This window comes from Oreochromis aureus, linkage group 18, assembly GCF_013358895.1.
Source record: "Oreochromis aureus strain Israel breed Guangdong linkage group 18, ZZ_aureus, whole genome shotgun sequence".
In the NCBI taxonomy this organism is placed as follows: domain Eukaryota; kingdom Metazoa; phylum Chordata; class Actinopteri; order Cichliformes; family Cichlidae; genus Oreochromis; species Oreochromis aureus.
The window spans coordinates 15,222,532-15,237,764 of record NC_052959.1 but is presented as its reverse complement, the minus strand read 5'-3'; the positions used below and the strand labels follow the sequence as shown (position 1 = coordinate 15,237,764).

At 40.6% G+C, this 15,233-nt stretch overlaps 1 protein-coding gene across 1 annotated transcript in view; it reads left to right on the top strand.

The window, feature by feature from the left end:
• The window catches only part of eif2b3 (eukaryotic translation initiation factor 2B, subunit 3 gamma), a 36,038-nt gene extending 28,013 nt beyond the window's left edge, over positions 1-8,025 (top strand). The window contains exons 11-12 of the mRNA XM_031755926.2: positions 3,053-3,156; positions 7,834-8,025. Coding sequence (XP_031611786.2) covers positions 3,053-3,156; positions 7,834-7,886 — 157 coding nt within the window. The 3' untranslated portion in view covers positions 7,887-8,025. The remainder of the gene's footprint in view (positions 1-3,052; positions 3,157-7,833) is intronic.
• Positions 8,026-15,233: the final 7,208 nt, after the last annotated feature.

Genomic DNA, 15,233 nt, shown 5'->3' with positions numbered 1-15,233 from the left:
CAAACACAGAGCCAGTGAAGTGAAACGCACAACATCCATGCATTTCATTTAAGCGCCTAATTTACTTGGCTATACCCAGTTTCCCACTGGTAGTAGAATTTTTGGAATACCACAGGAGTTCAGATGGTGCGTTCTCTAATAGCCCCCCTCTATTTAATAAAATCATGTGTTTGGTTTAGCCTTTAAGGATCAGTTGTCCCTCCAGTTTGCCATCTTTTATTTAAAGAAAGGTTTCAGCACAGGGGTCTAATCAGGCTCACCAGGAGGTAAACATTGTAGTTAGTTTACACATGCACGTCTGTGCTTACATGTAACATTGTGTTGCAAATTGTGTAGTTTTTTTTTTAAATGATGTTATTCTTCCACTTCGTATCATTTTTAACAGCAAAACAAAAACCCACCATACAGCCAATGTGCTGCAAATTGCATCATTTCAACTTGAGATTTAGGAACTCCAACTTGGTTAAAGAAACACAGAAGCTCAATGGAGAGCATGTCAGATGTTGTAGTTGTGATTTGAGTCCAGTCTGAGTAAGGATGCAGCAAGATTTCCATCCAGTCCAGTTTCAGCTGTAGTCAAGAGTTAAGGTGGAAAGAACTGACTGCTTTGCACAGAGAGCAACAGTGACTACTGTAGAATTAGCATGTAGATTGATCTGTTTGGTATCTTAGGACAGGAATATCGATTTAAAGGGACTCATCTTGGCTTCAGCTCTGGATTTTAATGCTCTCATTCACAGGCTCCTATTTCTTTTATCTCAATTCTTCCTCCTCCCTCTTTTCTTTACATCAAGGCCTCAACGCCATCTCCCTCTCTTTCTGTCTCTCGCCATCTCTTCTTAAGCCTTTCAGGGACCCCAGCCAGTTAGCATGGGGACCCTCATCATGCCCATGTAGGTGCACGCACAAAGGCGTGAAAGAATGAGAGAGACAGGAGAAGGGAAGAAAGAAGCGAGGGGAAAGCAGGCTAGCACGCAAGAAAGAAATTGCAATTCTTTCTTTTCTTTCTTTGAGGACATAAGAAGGAAGGAGAAAGAAGGAAAGAAAGAGCCAGTATGAGGGGATTAGCAGACCCCAGCCATGTCGCAGAAACCCCTCGCGTTTCTGGTTTCTTTGTTTGGTGCTGACCAGAGCTTGTTGACAAAGCGCTGCATGTTTGGGAAGGGGGATAGTTGGGGTCAACTTTATAGGGGAGGGTTGGCACAGGAGGTGGGGGGTTGACATGTGTGCGTGTGTGTGTGTGTGTGTGTGTTTGTGTATGAGGGTAATAGAGAGGGAGGATGGTGGGGGGGGGTCATGGCAAGGAGGAGCCCTGGTGTTAGTAATTAGTGGTGTTTCAGCTTCGAAGCTTCTTTGGTGGTCTCTCTCTCGCCCTCTCTCTCTAATGTTACAAAACTCTGAATCTTGTAATCTCCCATCACCAACTACCACCACCACCACCTTCTAGGTAGTAACTTAAACACACACACACACACGCACACACTCTTTTCTCTGTCTCCCTCCAAGCCTAACCACCTGAATAGAATGGGCCAATACAAACCTGTCTGTGTGTGAGGTGCACAGGGCCAAGTGTGTGTGCGTCACTGCCTGGGCAAGACCTACATGTGTTCTCCGCTGGGCTTCTCGAGCTTCTGAAACACACGCGCGTTTCTTACCCCACACACACATTCGCACATACACGCCCTTCATGGTTAGTCGACACAGGACACACAGGACTGTCTGTGTCTCTCTCCAAGAATTTTATGGTGATGGTTTGGCTGAATGTAAGCATGCACAGTGGGTTGGCACTGCCAGCTCAGGTGGGACTCCAGAACGGGGCCAACAGCGTACACACACATATATGCGCACACAACGTGGGCGCCTTTCGTAACTTAATAGAGATGCTAATGTTGTGTCATTAAGTTCGTTTGATTGGATAGTTTGGATAGTTTTGAGTTTTCGGAGCAGGTGTGAGGTGGGGAAAACAGTCCGAATGTCTGTGTAACCTCCGGTGTGGCCCTCAGTCCATGACGGTGCAAGTAAAGAAGCTTAGCGCCCAGCTGGAAAGCTGCGCCTTTCCTGTGAAGCTCCCAGTGCTGCATGAATGTTCTTTGCTGTGTGTACCTGCCTGTGCGTATTTACATAAGGGCCCAGAGAGCAAACAACTGAGCTGAAAAATAATGTTTTAGCACTAATGATCTACTGATTCATCCCTTATTCAGGTAATACAAGATTTATGAGTCTTTTAAGAGGATTTTCTTGAACTGTATGTTTAGGAAGGGAAATTTGTGCATTTTTTAATATTTTGAGGATAGTGTGGAATAATATTTAATGATTATGTCAATTTTAGAAGACTGAGAAAATAGTTCTCTTGGACAATCTGACTGCTTTTGTTACTCATGTAATGATTTTCCCTCTCGGCCATATCACTCTTAAAACAGCGATTAAATCCCGATGAGATTTTTAGCTGGATGAACAAGGGTATTTTTTATGAAATCTCTGGTAAAGTGGTGGTGCAAAGAGAGCCACAGGTTTGTGGCATCTCTTCATGTAATGTCAGTTTTCTTTCCTCTGTTTAAAGGAGCGTTAAGGTCCCAGTATATGTGCCGCATTGGTCGCTTCGCGTGCTGCCGATAACGTCATCGCGCAGCCACATCCGTTTATGCTCATCGCCATAGTGTAGGTAGCTGCTGCAGTTTTCTTTTGAACAATAGGTGCGATCACTCTAAAAACACCTTCCCATCAGCACTGATATTGGAGAGAAGAAGTCAAAACCAGAGGCAAAGAAATTTTCTACAAAGTCTTATATTTTCAAATTGTTGCAACATCTGTGGTTCTCTGAACATCTGTACTGATATACCATTAAAACGGCAGTAAAAACCGACATGCTGACGAATGGCATTGTCGTATGATGCCATTCACCAGGTACTGCACGGCAGGTATATGTATACCTGTTAGCTCTCAATGCATAGAGCCACCAACCATCACTGTGGGAACATAGTGGCTGGCACACATACAGATTTATTGATATAAAACCAAATTCATGCAGTTTGTGTGTGTGTGTTATTTTCAGGTGTAATATCCAAGGCAGCGTGATCTGCAGTAATGCTGTTATTGGCAGAGGAGCAGACCTCAAATACTGTTTGGTGGGAAATGGACAACACATCGAACCAGAAGGTAAAAGGCACCGACATAAATGCACACACATAAAGAAATGGCCTATCAGTGTTTATCGCCTGATTTCATTTTATCCTGTTCATTCTTCTCAGCACACCAACGTCTTGCTGTTCGATTTTAGTCATATGAAACAGTCTACCTCGGCAGGTAGTTTGTCTGGTTGTAATGGGTTTGTGAACATTATAATTTCTGGTTTTATAAGCACTTATATGGCTTTATTTATTTATTTTTTTGACCAGTTGGCAAAGCAGTCTCACCACAAGGTGAGTTTAATAGCTGCTCTGGTGCCCACACTGTAGTCAACTCCTGTTTCCTCTCAGTACTCGCATTTCGGTTTGTACATTTGGACTTTTAATTCTTTTAAATGGCACAGTTAAACAGGAGCATGTTTTCAATCCCCAAACTAAATGGACACTATGGGATAAATGATGGCCTCAGTAAAACAAATATCCTGAGCAATGGGCAGTAAAATCCTAGTATGGACAAAAAAAAGCAGAGACATCTTGCACTCTTAACATTTTCCAGCACAAAAAATAGCTCTGACAGGCTGCAACGTCCAGGTTTTGTTGATGCGCTTATTTGTACTTCTCCCTGGCTGACTCGGATAAGGTGTTAATGTATGTGTGTGGTATCTGTTTATAAGTGCCAAGTGTTAGAGCCAACTAGGAAAGTTTCTTCATTCTCAAGTCCGATTTGTCAGAGATTTTTTTTTTTTTTAAATTTCCTTAATCCTCTTGTCCCAAAAGCTAGCTGTGCGTGTGTGTATGTATGTGTGTGTCACATTGATGGAGAGGTTAGAGAGCAGGGCCAGAACAGGACCACCCGGAATTCAACAGCCTCCAGCCACATCCACACACACTCGCATTCTCACACACACACACACACATACACATATAGAGAAAGAGAGGGCGAGCTCAGCTACCAGACTGAGCAGCCTAATTGAGTGAACAACAGGGTGTTCCAAGAAACAACAGTGTGAATTTGAGCTAAACTTGTCTAAAACTGTTGGAAACAGCTGAAGCCTTTTGGAGCATCCAGTGAGCGATTGCTGCAGGAAGTCTGATCTTGCTTCAGCTGTTTTGTTTTTTTCCCCTTTTTGCTGTTAGACAGTTCCTGACATTATTATACTAAACACTGGAAACTTGGACCTGTGTTTGCGTGTGCTATAAGGCCAAAACAACAGCAAAGATCCAGCCTTTCACCATAAATTGTCCCCTTTTATTTTAACACGTCCAGTGTATACAGCAAACTGAAGTCAGATTCATCAGACAACCCAAAGCCAGTCGTCTTCCTTAGAAGATTTTACAGTTTAAGAAAAAAACAAAAAAGTACCAGATACAGCAGAGAGATTTGAATCTTATTCGGTGACTGAAGTTGCGACATGCCATAAAGGTCCTGGGTTCACTGAGATGTTTGTTATTCCAATAATTTGGCACATAAACTTACCTTCATATTTTGGCATGCATGTGCTGGATTTCAAAATCAATTAGCAGGCAAAGAAATAAAAACAGACTTAACTCGGAAGAGTGTCACACAGGTTTTTAATATATGTTCGTTTAATCTGCCGTAACCTACCTACTTCAAAAGATTTAACACAACAATTCTGGAGATTCAGTTTAACAGTGGCTGGCAGAATCACTCAGGCAAGCCTGGCTGTGTATGAAGAACAGGTCAGATCAGATTATTCTGTGTAATGCTTTGCAGTAAAGATAAGCCTTCTTTCCCTCCTGCGTTACATTGTTACTGCAGGAGAGCACAAGATTACCTCTCACCACCAAATTAGCTGGCTGACAGTGGGCTGCTAAAGACATTACACACCCACTCTGCTGCTGAAGCTGTTAGCAGCTAAGGACCACCCTGACAGTTAGCCACGCACACACACGTGCACGCATGCACGCACGCACGCACACATACAATACACACGTCTACGTCCATCAGGTGTTGATATTTTAAAGATACATACCTCTCCTGTAGGTGTTCTGACACTCAGATATGCATTCGCTATTGCAGGTGTCATACATACACTGCCTTTTATTTACACATGCCAACGATGCAAGCTCACGCACTGGTCTTGGATGCTTTGAATGTGTGCTTTTATTCAGTGAGTTACAAAACAATTCAGTGTTTTCTTTAAGAAAGCTCTCTTTCTTTCTGTTTATATGTGTAGCACATTTTATGATGTAGGCATAGAATAAGTGGGCTTCAAAACACTGACAAAAAAGGCAAAGAATTATCTATGACCGAATGCAAACAGCAGCTTTTGATAAGAATGCGTTGCTATAAGAAGGGTGGAAAAGGAAATAGTCACAGTAATAATTATTCCAAAACACAGGTGTTTTTTTTAACTCCACGTGTTGACTCCTTTTATATGTGTCACAGGCCCAGCAGTAGAAATATGTAACATGTAATGTTACATATGGTCCTAATACATCTACAAACTCTATTAGTTAGTGACAAATTATCTGGCCCAGTGTGAGTAACCTTTCCTCCCTTTCTGCCCAGTCACTCCCTCTTGTTCCCGCTCCTGCTGTCCCATGCTCCATTTGTTCTCCCCTCTTCACAGCTGAGGATAAGCTCATTCTGAGCAACAGATTCCTTCACACTAAAACCTGTCTGTGTGGATGGAACATAACTCTCTGCCACCGTTTGCTTTGGATCAGTACCGATGCTCGGGGATGAAGGGAAAGAGCGATGCGGGGAGGAGTCGGGGCTGACTTTCCTCATGTTAAACTAGCTTTGAGTAGAGAATGACTTAAGAAAGAAAAAGAGCCAATTAACTCCTTATTGGATGTGTATTCAATTTGTTAGCTACTAGAAATATTATGCAGAAATAAAAAATACTTTCTATTGCACTAAATATTTTGTTAGTTGATTTTTTTTTTTCTACTTCAGTTAATGAAGGTTACACTAAATGGACAAAGGTGTTAGGCCACACCTCTTAATCTTTTAGTTTAGGTGTTTTCAGTAAAATTGTTACAGGTATATAAGATCAAGCATCTAGCCATGCAGTCTGCCTTGAAAACATTTGTGAAAGAGTGGGTTGTTCTGAAAAGCTCACTGGATTCGAACATGGTACTTCAATAAGACACCACTGCTGCAAAAAGTCAATTCATAAAATTAATTCCCATCAGCTGTAAGCAGAGATGGGCAGTAATCTGTCTTTGTGGTAATGGATTACTATTGCAAAACGGTAATTAGATTACCGTTACTTTGCCACCGCTGCGTTACTGCGATACAAAACCGTGATTTTTTGCGGCGTCTCATGACAGCGAAAGCGAGTGCGACGTTCGTGACAACAGCTGTCTGCAGATCATAATATATCGAGTGCGCGACAGAGTGTAGCATGCAGCGTTAAAGCGTGGAAGTACTGACCTTATTTTGAGTTTGATTCCATAAAAGTGACAAAAACAAGTGTCCGTTGTGCGTGGAAAAAACCCTTCCAAGCAAGCACCTTGCGCCACGACTGTAATGGGAAATTCACAGTTTGTTGAGTCTTCAACTGACCGCTGCGGCACAATATGCAGGCTAAACCTAAACTCCCGTCCTACTTTACAGGTGAAAATAGAGCAACTTTTGTTTATTTATTTTCTGCTGTGTTTTACAGCATCTATTTGAAAGAGTGAGTGTAAACACAAAAAAATATTTTATTTTATGTGCTGGAACAGAAAATAGGTTTAAATGTTAAACAAATTTCTTCCAGTCAGAGAATGTTGCATATAATTAAATTTTTGTTTGATGCATAAAGTTAAAAATTAAAACTAATAAAACAAGTATTAAAAGAGACATTTCCATTTGATTACATTTTGTATGATGGATTATGCAAAAAAGTAGAATTGGGCTGAAAGATATAGCTTTATCACCTATTCAGGTTGTAAATCTGTTTTTAAAAAGTAACTAACTAATTACTTTTGAAAATAAGTAATCAGTAAAATAACGGGACACCACTGCTGGAAGTAATCAATTAGTAACTGATTAAATTCAACATACAGCCAACACTTAGGTGTTATTATCGCAACAGCAACCTGAGGAGCATAGATTGTAGAAATCACCAACTCTCTGCTGACTGACTCTAGATTTCAAGCCTTGTCCAGCATTAACATCAGCACAAAAACTGTGCTCCAGGATCTTCGTGGTATAATGTTTATAAACAAATGCTGAAAATCTCATGAAGAAGTGCATGAGAAATCCAAGGTATAAATGTAGCTGCCAAATGACAATTTTATTATTAGAAATCTTTGCATTCTTAGTAAAAAAAATCTAATATTTGTTTGGCGCCTGTAGCCAGTGATATGTTTTGTCAGCACTGCTGTGTCCGTGATGTGGAAGGAAAGGGGTTCACATTACAGGCAGTCGTTTTCAAACGATGAACACATTATGGGTATTGTTGAAGCCCAACAACAACCATCTATAGTCATTCAGCATTTGAAATATTTTTTTTTAATGTGCTTAGTGCACCAGTTGGCAATAAAGTGCAAGTCCATATTGCATGGTGGCAATATTCAAGAAGAGATCGCTGAAGCTGACACTTGTGGATTGCACATTTTTGAATTTGTTCAAAGGGTTTTGGGGAGGATTATTGTGGCATTTTTTTTTTCCCGTTTTATTTTTTCAACTGTGAAGATCACAAGATAAGTTTGCAACTGATATAATCTCTTTTCTCATATCTCTTTTCTGCAGCTGAACGGACTAACGAGATCATCGTTGGAACAGACCAGCTCATGGAGATCTAGTTTTCACCTCATTAACCAATCCGAGTGCAGCAAAACACGGCCCTAATTCCCCCAGCGGATAGGCCAATCAGAAGCCTAGATTTTGACCTCGATTGGCTTTTTTGTACACAGTGTCCAAATAAACTCAAGTCAACTTGAACCTGTGGATGTGTTTTTTATTTTATTTTATTTTTTTTACTGTTTTTAAGAAATCCTCTTTTTCTTTCATTTTACAGACTTTTTCTGTGGCAGTACCGAGTCAACCTTAGCAATCATGTCACCACACTAGTTATTATCAGATCATTACTGTCTCTTAATAGCAGCAGTCAATTACTCAATTTAGCCTGTTCCAGAGGGAGGAGCGCGCACTCATGCACGTTCGAATGTTCACGGGTGTTTACACATGCACACTGTGCAGCTGTGAAGACCAGGGAAGGGAGAGAAAAGGCAGTGGGAGGGGAGACCACAATGGCGTGGGGGTTAAGTTTATTTGTACACAAAAATGGTGTATGTGTAGGCCCCGGACCACCCAACTTGATCCTGTATCAGTTAACACCGACACCCCACCCTCACACGCACACGCATTCACGAACGCAGCAGAGGAGGAAGCCGACTTGCGCCCGATGCTTTTCTTTCTTCTCCTCTTTCCATTACTGCTCCTTTTGCTGTCACGAGATTTATTGCATTCCATCACTCGACTTTTTTCTTAAATTACAGGTTTGAGGGTTTCTTAGTCACAAAGGAAGAAGATGAGGACAGGGATGTCTGCAGGGATGCTTTTTTGTGTACATGTGCATGCGCGTGATTTACTGTCCCCCGTTTCTTATTGTGTCTGTGGCCTTGCATGAGACATCTAGACTGTCTCTTGTGGCCTGATTATGTGATGTTCCCGTGTGTGTAGGAGAGAGATTATCGTGGTGCGGGGTTTTTTTCCCTCCTCTCTGGTGTCCTTTAGATAGCTTTGTTAGTCTATATCAGCTATACAGTCATGTGTTTCAAATAAATACTCACTAGAAATGACAGTTACTTCTCTGACTTTATACTTTACAAGAGTTTAAATACAATTTACTGCCATAACAGTTTAACAATGCCAGATATGGAGTAAAGTATGAATCATGCAGTTAAAAGTTAAAACTATAGATTTCATTCATTATTTGAGTTTCTTAAAGCAGTAATAGTTGACCACAAAGTTTTACCCTTAAAGGGTTGCTTCACTGATTAATAAACTCAGTCTGTGGTTTGTGTAATGTGTCGAAAATAACCTTGATCATTTTGACGCAAAGTGGCCAAATCCAGCTGATTAGAAAACTAAATCATGGATCTTAAATTTGTAGAAAAACTCTTTATTTTTTGTAAGCTTAATTAGCAGCGACTTACTTGTCCTAATTAGTTTGAGAAGGATTGTAATCTCTCCCCATAGCAGTTTGTGTCAGGATTTGTAGAAAACTGGACGGCCATCTTTAAATAGTAAGTTTAGAATATGCATGTAAATGTAAAATTACACTATCATGAGTTCAGTTTTAAGCTGGGGGGGTGTGATACGAATAAAGGAGTTACACTTTATTTATAAGTGTGTGCGTCAGGCTGAAAAAACGAGCTTTTTCAGACACTTGTGTGGCTGTTCGGGATGCACCACAGAAATGTCTTCTCACTGTATTTACTGCAGAAAGTACTCAGACTGAATTACTTTGCAGCTTCTTGCTTTTTCTACCTCATTTTATCTTTATTCCAATTTCTGTGTGAAACTTTTGCTAAAAGTTTTACTAATCATTTTTATGCTTATTTAAACGTTAAATCTACTTTTCATTCTCAATGTGAAATTGTCTCATTTTTGATGTTAGTAAGTATTGCAATCACAGCAGTCACGACAAGCCAGTGGTTTCTGCAAAGGGCTCTTACTTTGGAACTTTTCCTCATATGTCGAGGGTGACTAAATGCGGTGTTGAAAGACTGCATTTGCTAGCTTAAAAAATATAAAAACAACAGTTAAGATTCACTTTGTCTGTGTTCTTTGTCTTGGCCGTGTTTGCGCTTTTGGTAAATTTCCACTCTGACCTCTCTCCTCGACCACATGATGAGATCTGGCGGCCGGGTGTGTTTGGGTAAAGGTTTGTATATTTACGCAAATACCTCGGAGTCCCCTCAGTAAAGCACCACCATGGCTGAACCCGTCTTCCGGCACATACAGTAGATTTGTTTGCTTGTGTGTGTGTGACCATTATTAATCTTCTGTTACAGCAACTGATAACCCTATGAACGACTGCAAATGCACATGTGCACACATGCATCCAAAGGTTTGCAAGTTATGAAGACCTGCTCGTGTGTTTTATCATAAAACCAGTCATCTGTGATACAGAACCATTTCATAGATGATCATTGGTTGTCCACAAGATTTGTCTTAACGGTTGTGAAATTTAGACAAACTTAATTTTTTCCCCATGACTCTGTGGTGAGTGTTTACACCTGGTTGTTGAGTGTGAAGTGTGTATTGTTTTGTGATGGTGTGCTTGAATTATAAAGACAAAAGTTGACGGAGGTCTGGAGTTCAGCAGAGGGTTTTTTTTTCCTTTTGTTAAGAGTCTGGGAAGTGGCTCAGTGTTGGTTGGGGAAGATTCAAATGGTTGTCAACGTTTAATGCTTTTTGTTAAGATAAATGCATTATATGACACCTCTGGGCATGTTATACTGATGCTATCTCATGCGACACATGACTCCATCCCAGAGATTCGTATAATAAAAGACAGCTGGTTAGCCGATTTGTAGTTTAAAAGGGGAAGTTCATGTAAATCTGAAAAAGTGGGGTCTCATTTACCCTCCAGGGACTGTGAACTTTTAGTTTTTATAACGCCACACCCTGGCCACCGCCTGAATAAAACTGAAATAAATCAACCTTCTTTGTTTTACACAAAGTCATGAAAAAAAATATATAATACTTTTAATACTTGCTACATGTTTCCAGAAATTAGTGTTCCAGAGACTCTTGATAGTCCGTAAATGACTGATTTGCTTTTGTTGGAGCGATACTGTCTACTGAAGATGCTGTGGGGAAAACTATCCAAAGTAAAGTCTGGATCATCCAGAGTAAAGCTGATAGATTTGGTAAAGAAATAGTTCACTTTTCTAAATTTTGACTTATGAGTTAAGACGAGTACTAAGAATCACTATGTTAGAAGCAGAAAGGAAAGTTTCTTGGGAGTTTCTTCATTTTTTTTAAAAATTTAGAACAAATGGGGTTCAGAGTGGCTCAGTGATGGGTCAGTCATCATGAACTCAAGTTTTATTGGAGAAGTGTGAAATAAAGAGCCACAGTACAAGATGGGTGGGTCAGATGGACAGTGGAGGCAAATGTGTGGTGCACGGACAAACAGATGCACAGAGAGGTGGGGTGGAGTCTCTGCTCTGGGTGGTGGTGGGGGTGTCTGAGACGATGGGTGGCTTCGTGGCTTGAGGGCTGATTGTGGGTGAGCAAGAGACAGACACACAGAGAGAGAGAGCAAGCAGGCCACCCAAGTGGCAGTCAGTCAGAAACCTGCGTGTGTTTGCTGCTGACCCCTACACATTAGCACAACACTTCCTCAATTTGTCTTCTGTGTTCTCTGGCCACAAATGAATTTCCTCCCTCCCTCTTTTTTTTTTTTTTTTCCACACACTATACCTTTTAAGATGCTACCACCACACCAAAAACACACACACAGACACACACACCAGCATTTGAATACATGTGCACACAAACACCCCTTTTACAAGTATTACATACAACAGTTGCTTATGCTGCTCGGCCAACAAAGAGTGTGTGTGGCGACACAGATTCAGTGTGTGGGGTAACAACCCCTGTGACATTCCTCGGACACACCTACACTAAGCCAGATATCGCTGTCTGTCACATTGTAACCCCCCAACCTCCCACACACACCCTCGCCCTCTCCAGCAAATTAACTAAACTTTGATTGGGCGCTCGGCTGGGATCACATCTTTCTCAGCAACATCAAAGGAAGAAGTCTTCAGATACCCCGTTCTTTCTGATCTCATTCCGCTGTGTGTTTAACTGGAACAGCCCAAAGTTTGTTTCTTAGACATTCAGTGATATTTTCATTTGATTCTGTCCAGCTTTAAGCAAAAGCTGCTTGTTATTGGCTTTAAAATAGTGAGAAAGTCTCAGCAATTTCAGCCTCAGTTTTCTACTGAAGGAAAAAAAATGTGTCTCATGTTAAGAAGAGCCCAATGTTTCAAAATCTTTAAGGTGGAGCTTTTCTGATGAGCTTCAACACTTTTAAATCAAACTAGTGTGGCACTATTTTTTTGGAAAAGCCATACCATTTCAGCTATGCTTGCTCTCACTCCCATACATATGCATGTTCGCACTTTCTTGTAAAGGCTACAGGTCTAAGTTTCCATTGCCACCTGCTTGCTGCATCTGACAATACCTCTGTTACAACCACACGAACAAAGACTTAAAGAAAAGTGTGTTTCACTGTCTCTCTCTGGGTTTTGTGTGTTTTCCCCCCAGAAACGCAACCATTCATTTCGATGACAAAGGGGTATAGGAGTGCATTATCATAATTAATCTTGTGTGAGACTGTGGGTGGCAGCTTTGACTCTGCTCTGAGACTGACGGAGATGCTCAATAAAGAAAGTGTCTCTCAGCACCCGGGCAAATTTTGAGCCTTTTCACTGATATCTGGGAAGTAAACGTTTGTGTGTGTTATCAAGCTGGAAAAACTTACAGGGTCTTCCCACCAATGTGACTTGGTGAACTTTACATGAATCGCGTGCAATTTAGTTTATAACTGAAACAATACAAACATTTTCAGAATTTTAAAACTGATCCGGTGTTTTTGTTTATCTTTCTAAAATATTTGCTTTGGTCATCTGTGAATATAATCTGTGCATTTAAATGGGGCTTGACTTTAAACGTGCTTGCGACTGTTCTGTTTTATTTTTTTCACAGATTTTTTTTTTGTTTATTCTTGTTATGTCTGAGTCTTTTTCTCTTTTAGATCTGGATGGGATGCTCTGATGCTTCATGTTTCAGTATACTGAAATATTAAGACGCATGACAAAATATTGAAAAATATGAAAATTGTGTAATGAAGGGGTAGAAAATTATTATGATCTTATCGCCCTTATTACTGACTTGTCTTACAGAGTTTTGATTGTTTGTTAATTTATTTTATTTTTTATGTATAAAATACTTTAGTGCCTTTAGGTAATACCAGGAAAGGGTGGGAAATTTGTTTAAATTACATTACTTTCTCTAATTCGCATGTTAATTATTAACTGGACATAAAAGGACATAATAATAATAATAATAACATGATATGCAGCTCAACACAGAGAACTTTAGAAGAGGATAAGAGAAGGACAGCTACTTCTGCTTTGACCTCCTGCTTTGGTGCATTTTAATGGAAGGATTTTTATTTTAAAGGTTTTTTTTTGTCAAAAGTGAATCCAGAAATGTTTAGAAAATTTTTGACATGTTGTGCATGCTCCAAATCCAATCAGTTATTTTGCCCCCCCCAGTTTCCCACAACCCTCAGAAAGCACTGCAGTTCAGCACTTTTCTGAGCAACATAACTCCCCGTTCCTTTCTTGAAGTATTATATATAAACCGTTTTTTGTAATAGCTCGTTTTACTGGCTATACGTACAAAGCGTCTGCTGGGTTTAAGTGTGTCTTCCACGTGAAGACCCTCTTTGCTTTTATTCATTCTTTATGAGAGAAAAGGCGGCATGAGCCGTCTCAGAGTCTGTCTTAAAAGATAAACACCGTGGGCCTGAACACCCAGTGTCTCTGCTGTTGTGAGACGGCTGACTGCCAGAGCGGTTCTGTAGCGCTGCCTATAGCACATACAGAACCCCGGACGGACAGCCAGCCATGCATGGATGAACGGCTCGATGGATGGAGTCTCTGGGGAGAGATGAAATGGAGGAATGGAGATAGGGGGGGTTAGGAGAGAGCAGGACTGGGGAGGCTGAATGCGAGCTGAAGGGGGAAAAAATCTGATTCTGATAAGTGGAGATAAAGGCAGGGAAGACAGAACAGGAGAGATGATAAAGAAAGAGGAAGTTGGGAGAGGCACCATGTGGGACAAAGGACATGGAAAGGTGAAAGAAGGAGAGAGGGCTTGGGTGGTTTGTGTTTAGAAGCCAGGGAGGTGTGATGGCAGATATCTGCACAGCGCATGGTCATCTCAGATGGTTTATTTATCCAAGGCCTCCAGACCAGGCCTCGGACCTCCCTGAGTTTGTTAGGCTTGAAGGGGCCCCCTACCACACAACCCAATTCCTCACATTCCACATTAGCTCCCATTTCCAGCTGCCTGTTTCCCTCTACCACTCAGCCCGACCCAACCCAGTCCAGGCAAGCCATGCCCAGTTCCACGAAGGGGAAAAACAGGCCTTCGAGTGCCACTCCTGAACATGAGCAGGTTATAGGAGCAGATGGACGCCTCTGACTGAAGATCAAGATGAAGAAGTGTTTACAATATGCAGCTATGTTAGTGAACATCTGCAGAATGGCAGGGGTGGTTAATGAGAACTGAAGACAGTACCCTGTGAGCCTACATTTCACCTCCATAGATAGGATGACACACTGAGTGATGGTGAATTTGTGCTGTTTTATTCTAAAAGATGATGAAGATGATGACAATGGTTTTTCTAAGCAGTTTGACAGATTTTTCAAATTCAGGAAACCTTTAGTAATATTTACTGTCCTTATCTGAGTTACTCAACAATTAACCAGTGCTGTTGGTCAAAAATAATAGCACATATACACATAACTCAATATAAAACCACGTTTTGGGTTTTTTTTTTGCAATATTTCATATTAATTGGCTTATGCTGGAGACTGGCTGCTGTGAAAAAGAATGATAATAATATAAACATGCTTTGTTTACTCAGCATGTTCTATGTGATTTGTCACATTATGTTTTTTTCTTACTGCAATTATTAGTGATTTTATGACGCTATCCTATTAACCACTTACAACAGCGTTGTCAAACATGAGGCCCAGGAGTCAGAACTGGCCTGGCAGACTTCCAGCCAGGACTCTGGACAGCTTTGGAAAATGTAAAGGAGGACATTCATTTAGGATTTTTAAAAGCATTTTCACAGCTTTGGCTACAGATAAATACCCACCCCATGGCCATTCATACTACACCTAATTAAATACATAAGAAATAATCAATGAAATAATAGAAATTTTCCTGTTTTTTCACCATCTACTACAAAAATTTCATTTTTTATACAGTGGCTACATAGTATTTTTTTTTTTTTTAAGAAAAAAAGGGCATTTTATAATTACAGGACAGTCTGGGCAATGAGCTACCCGACATATTTATTTCTTACAATTTAAGCTAGCTACTACAGC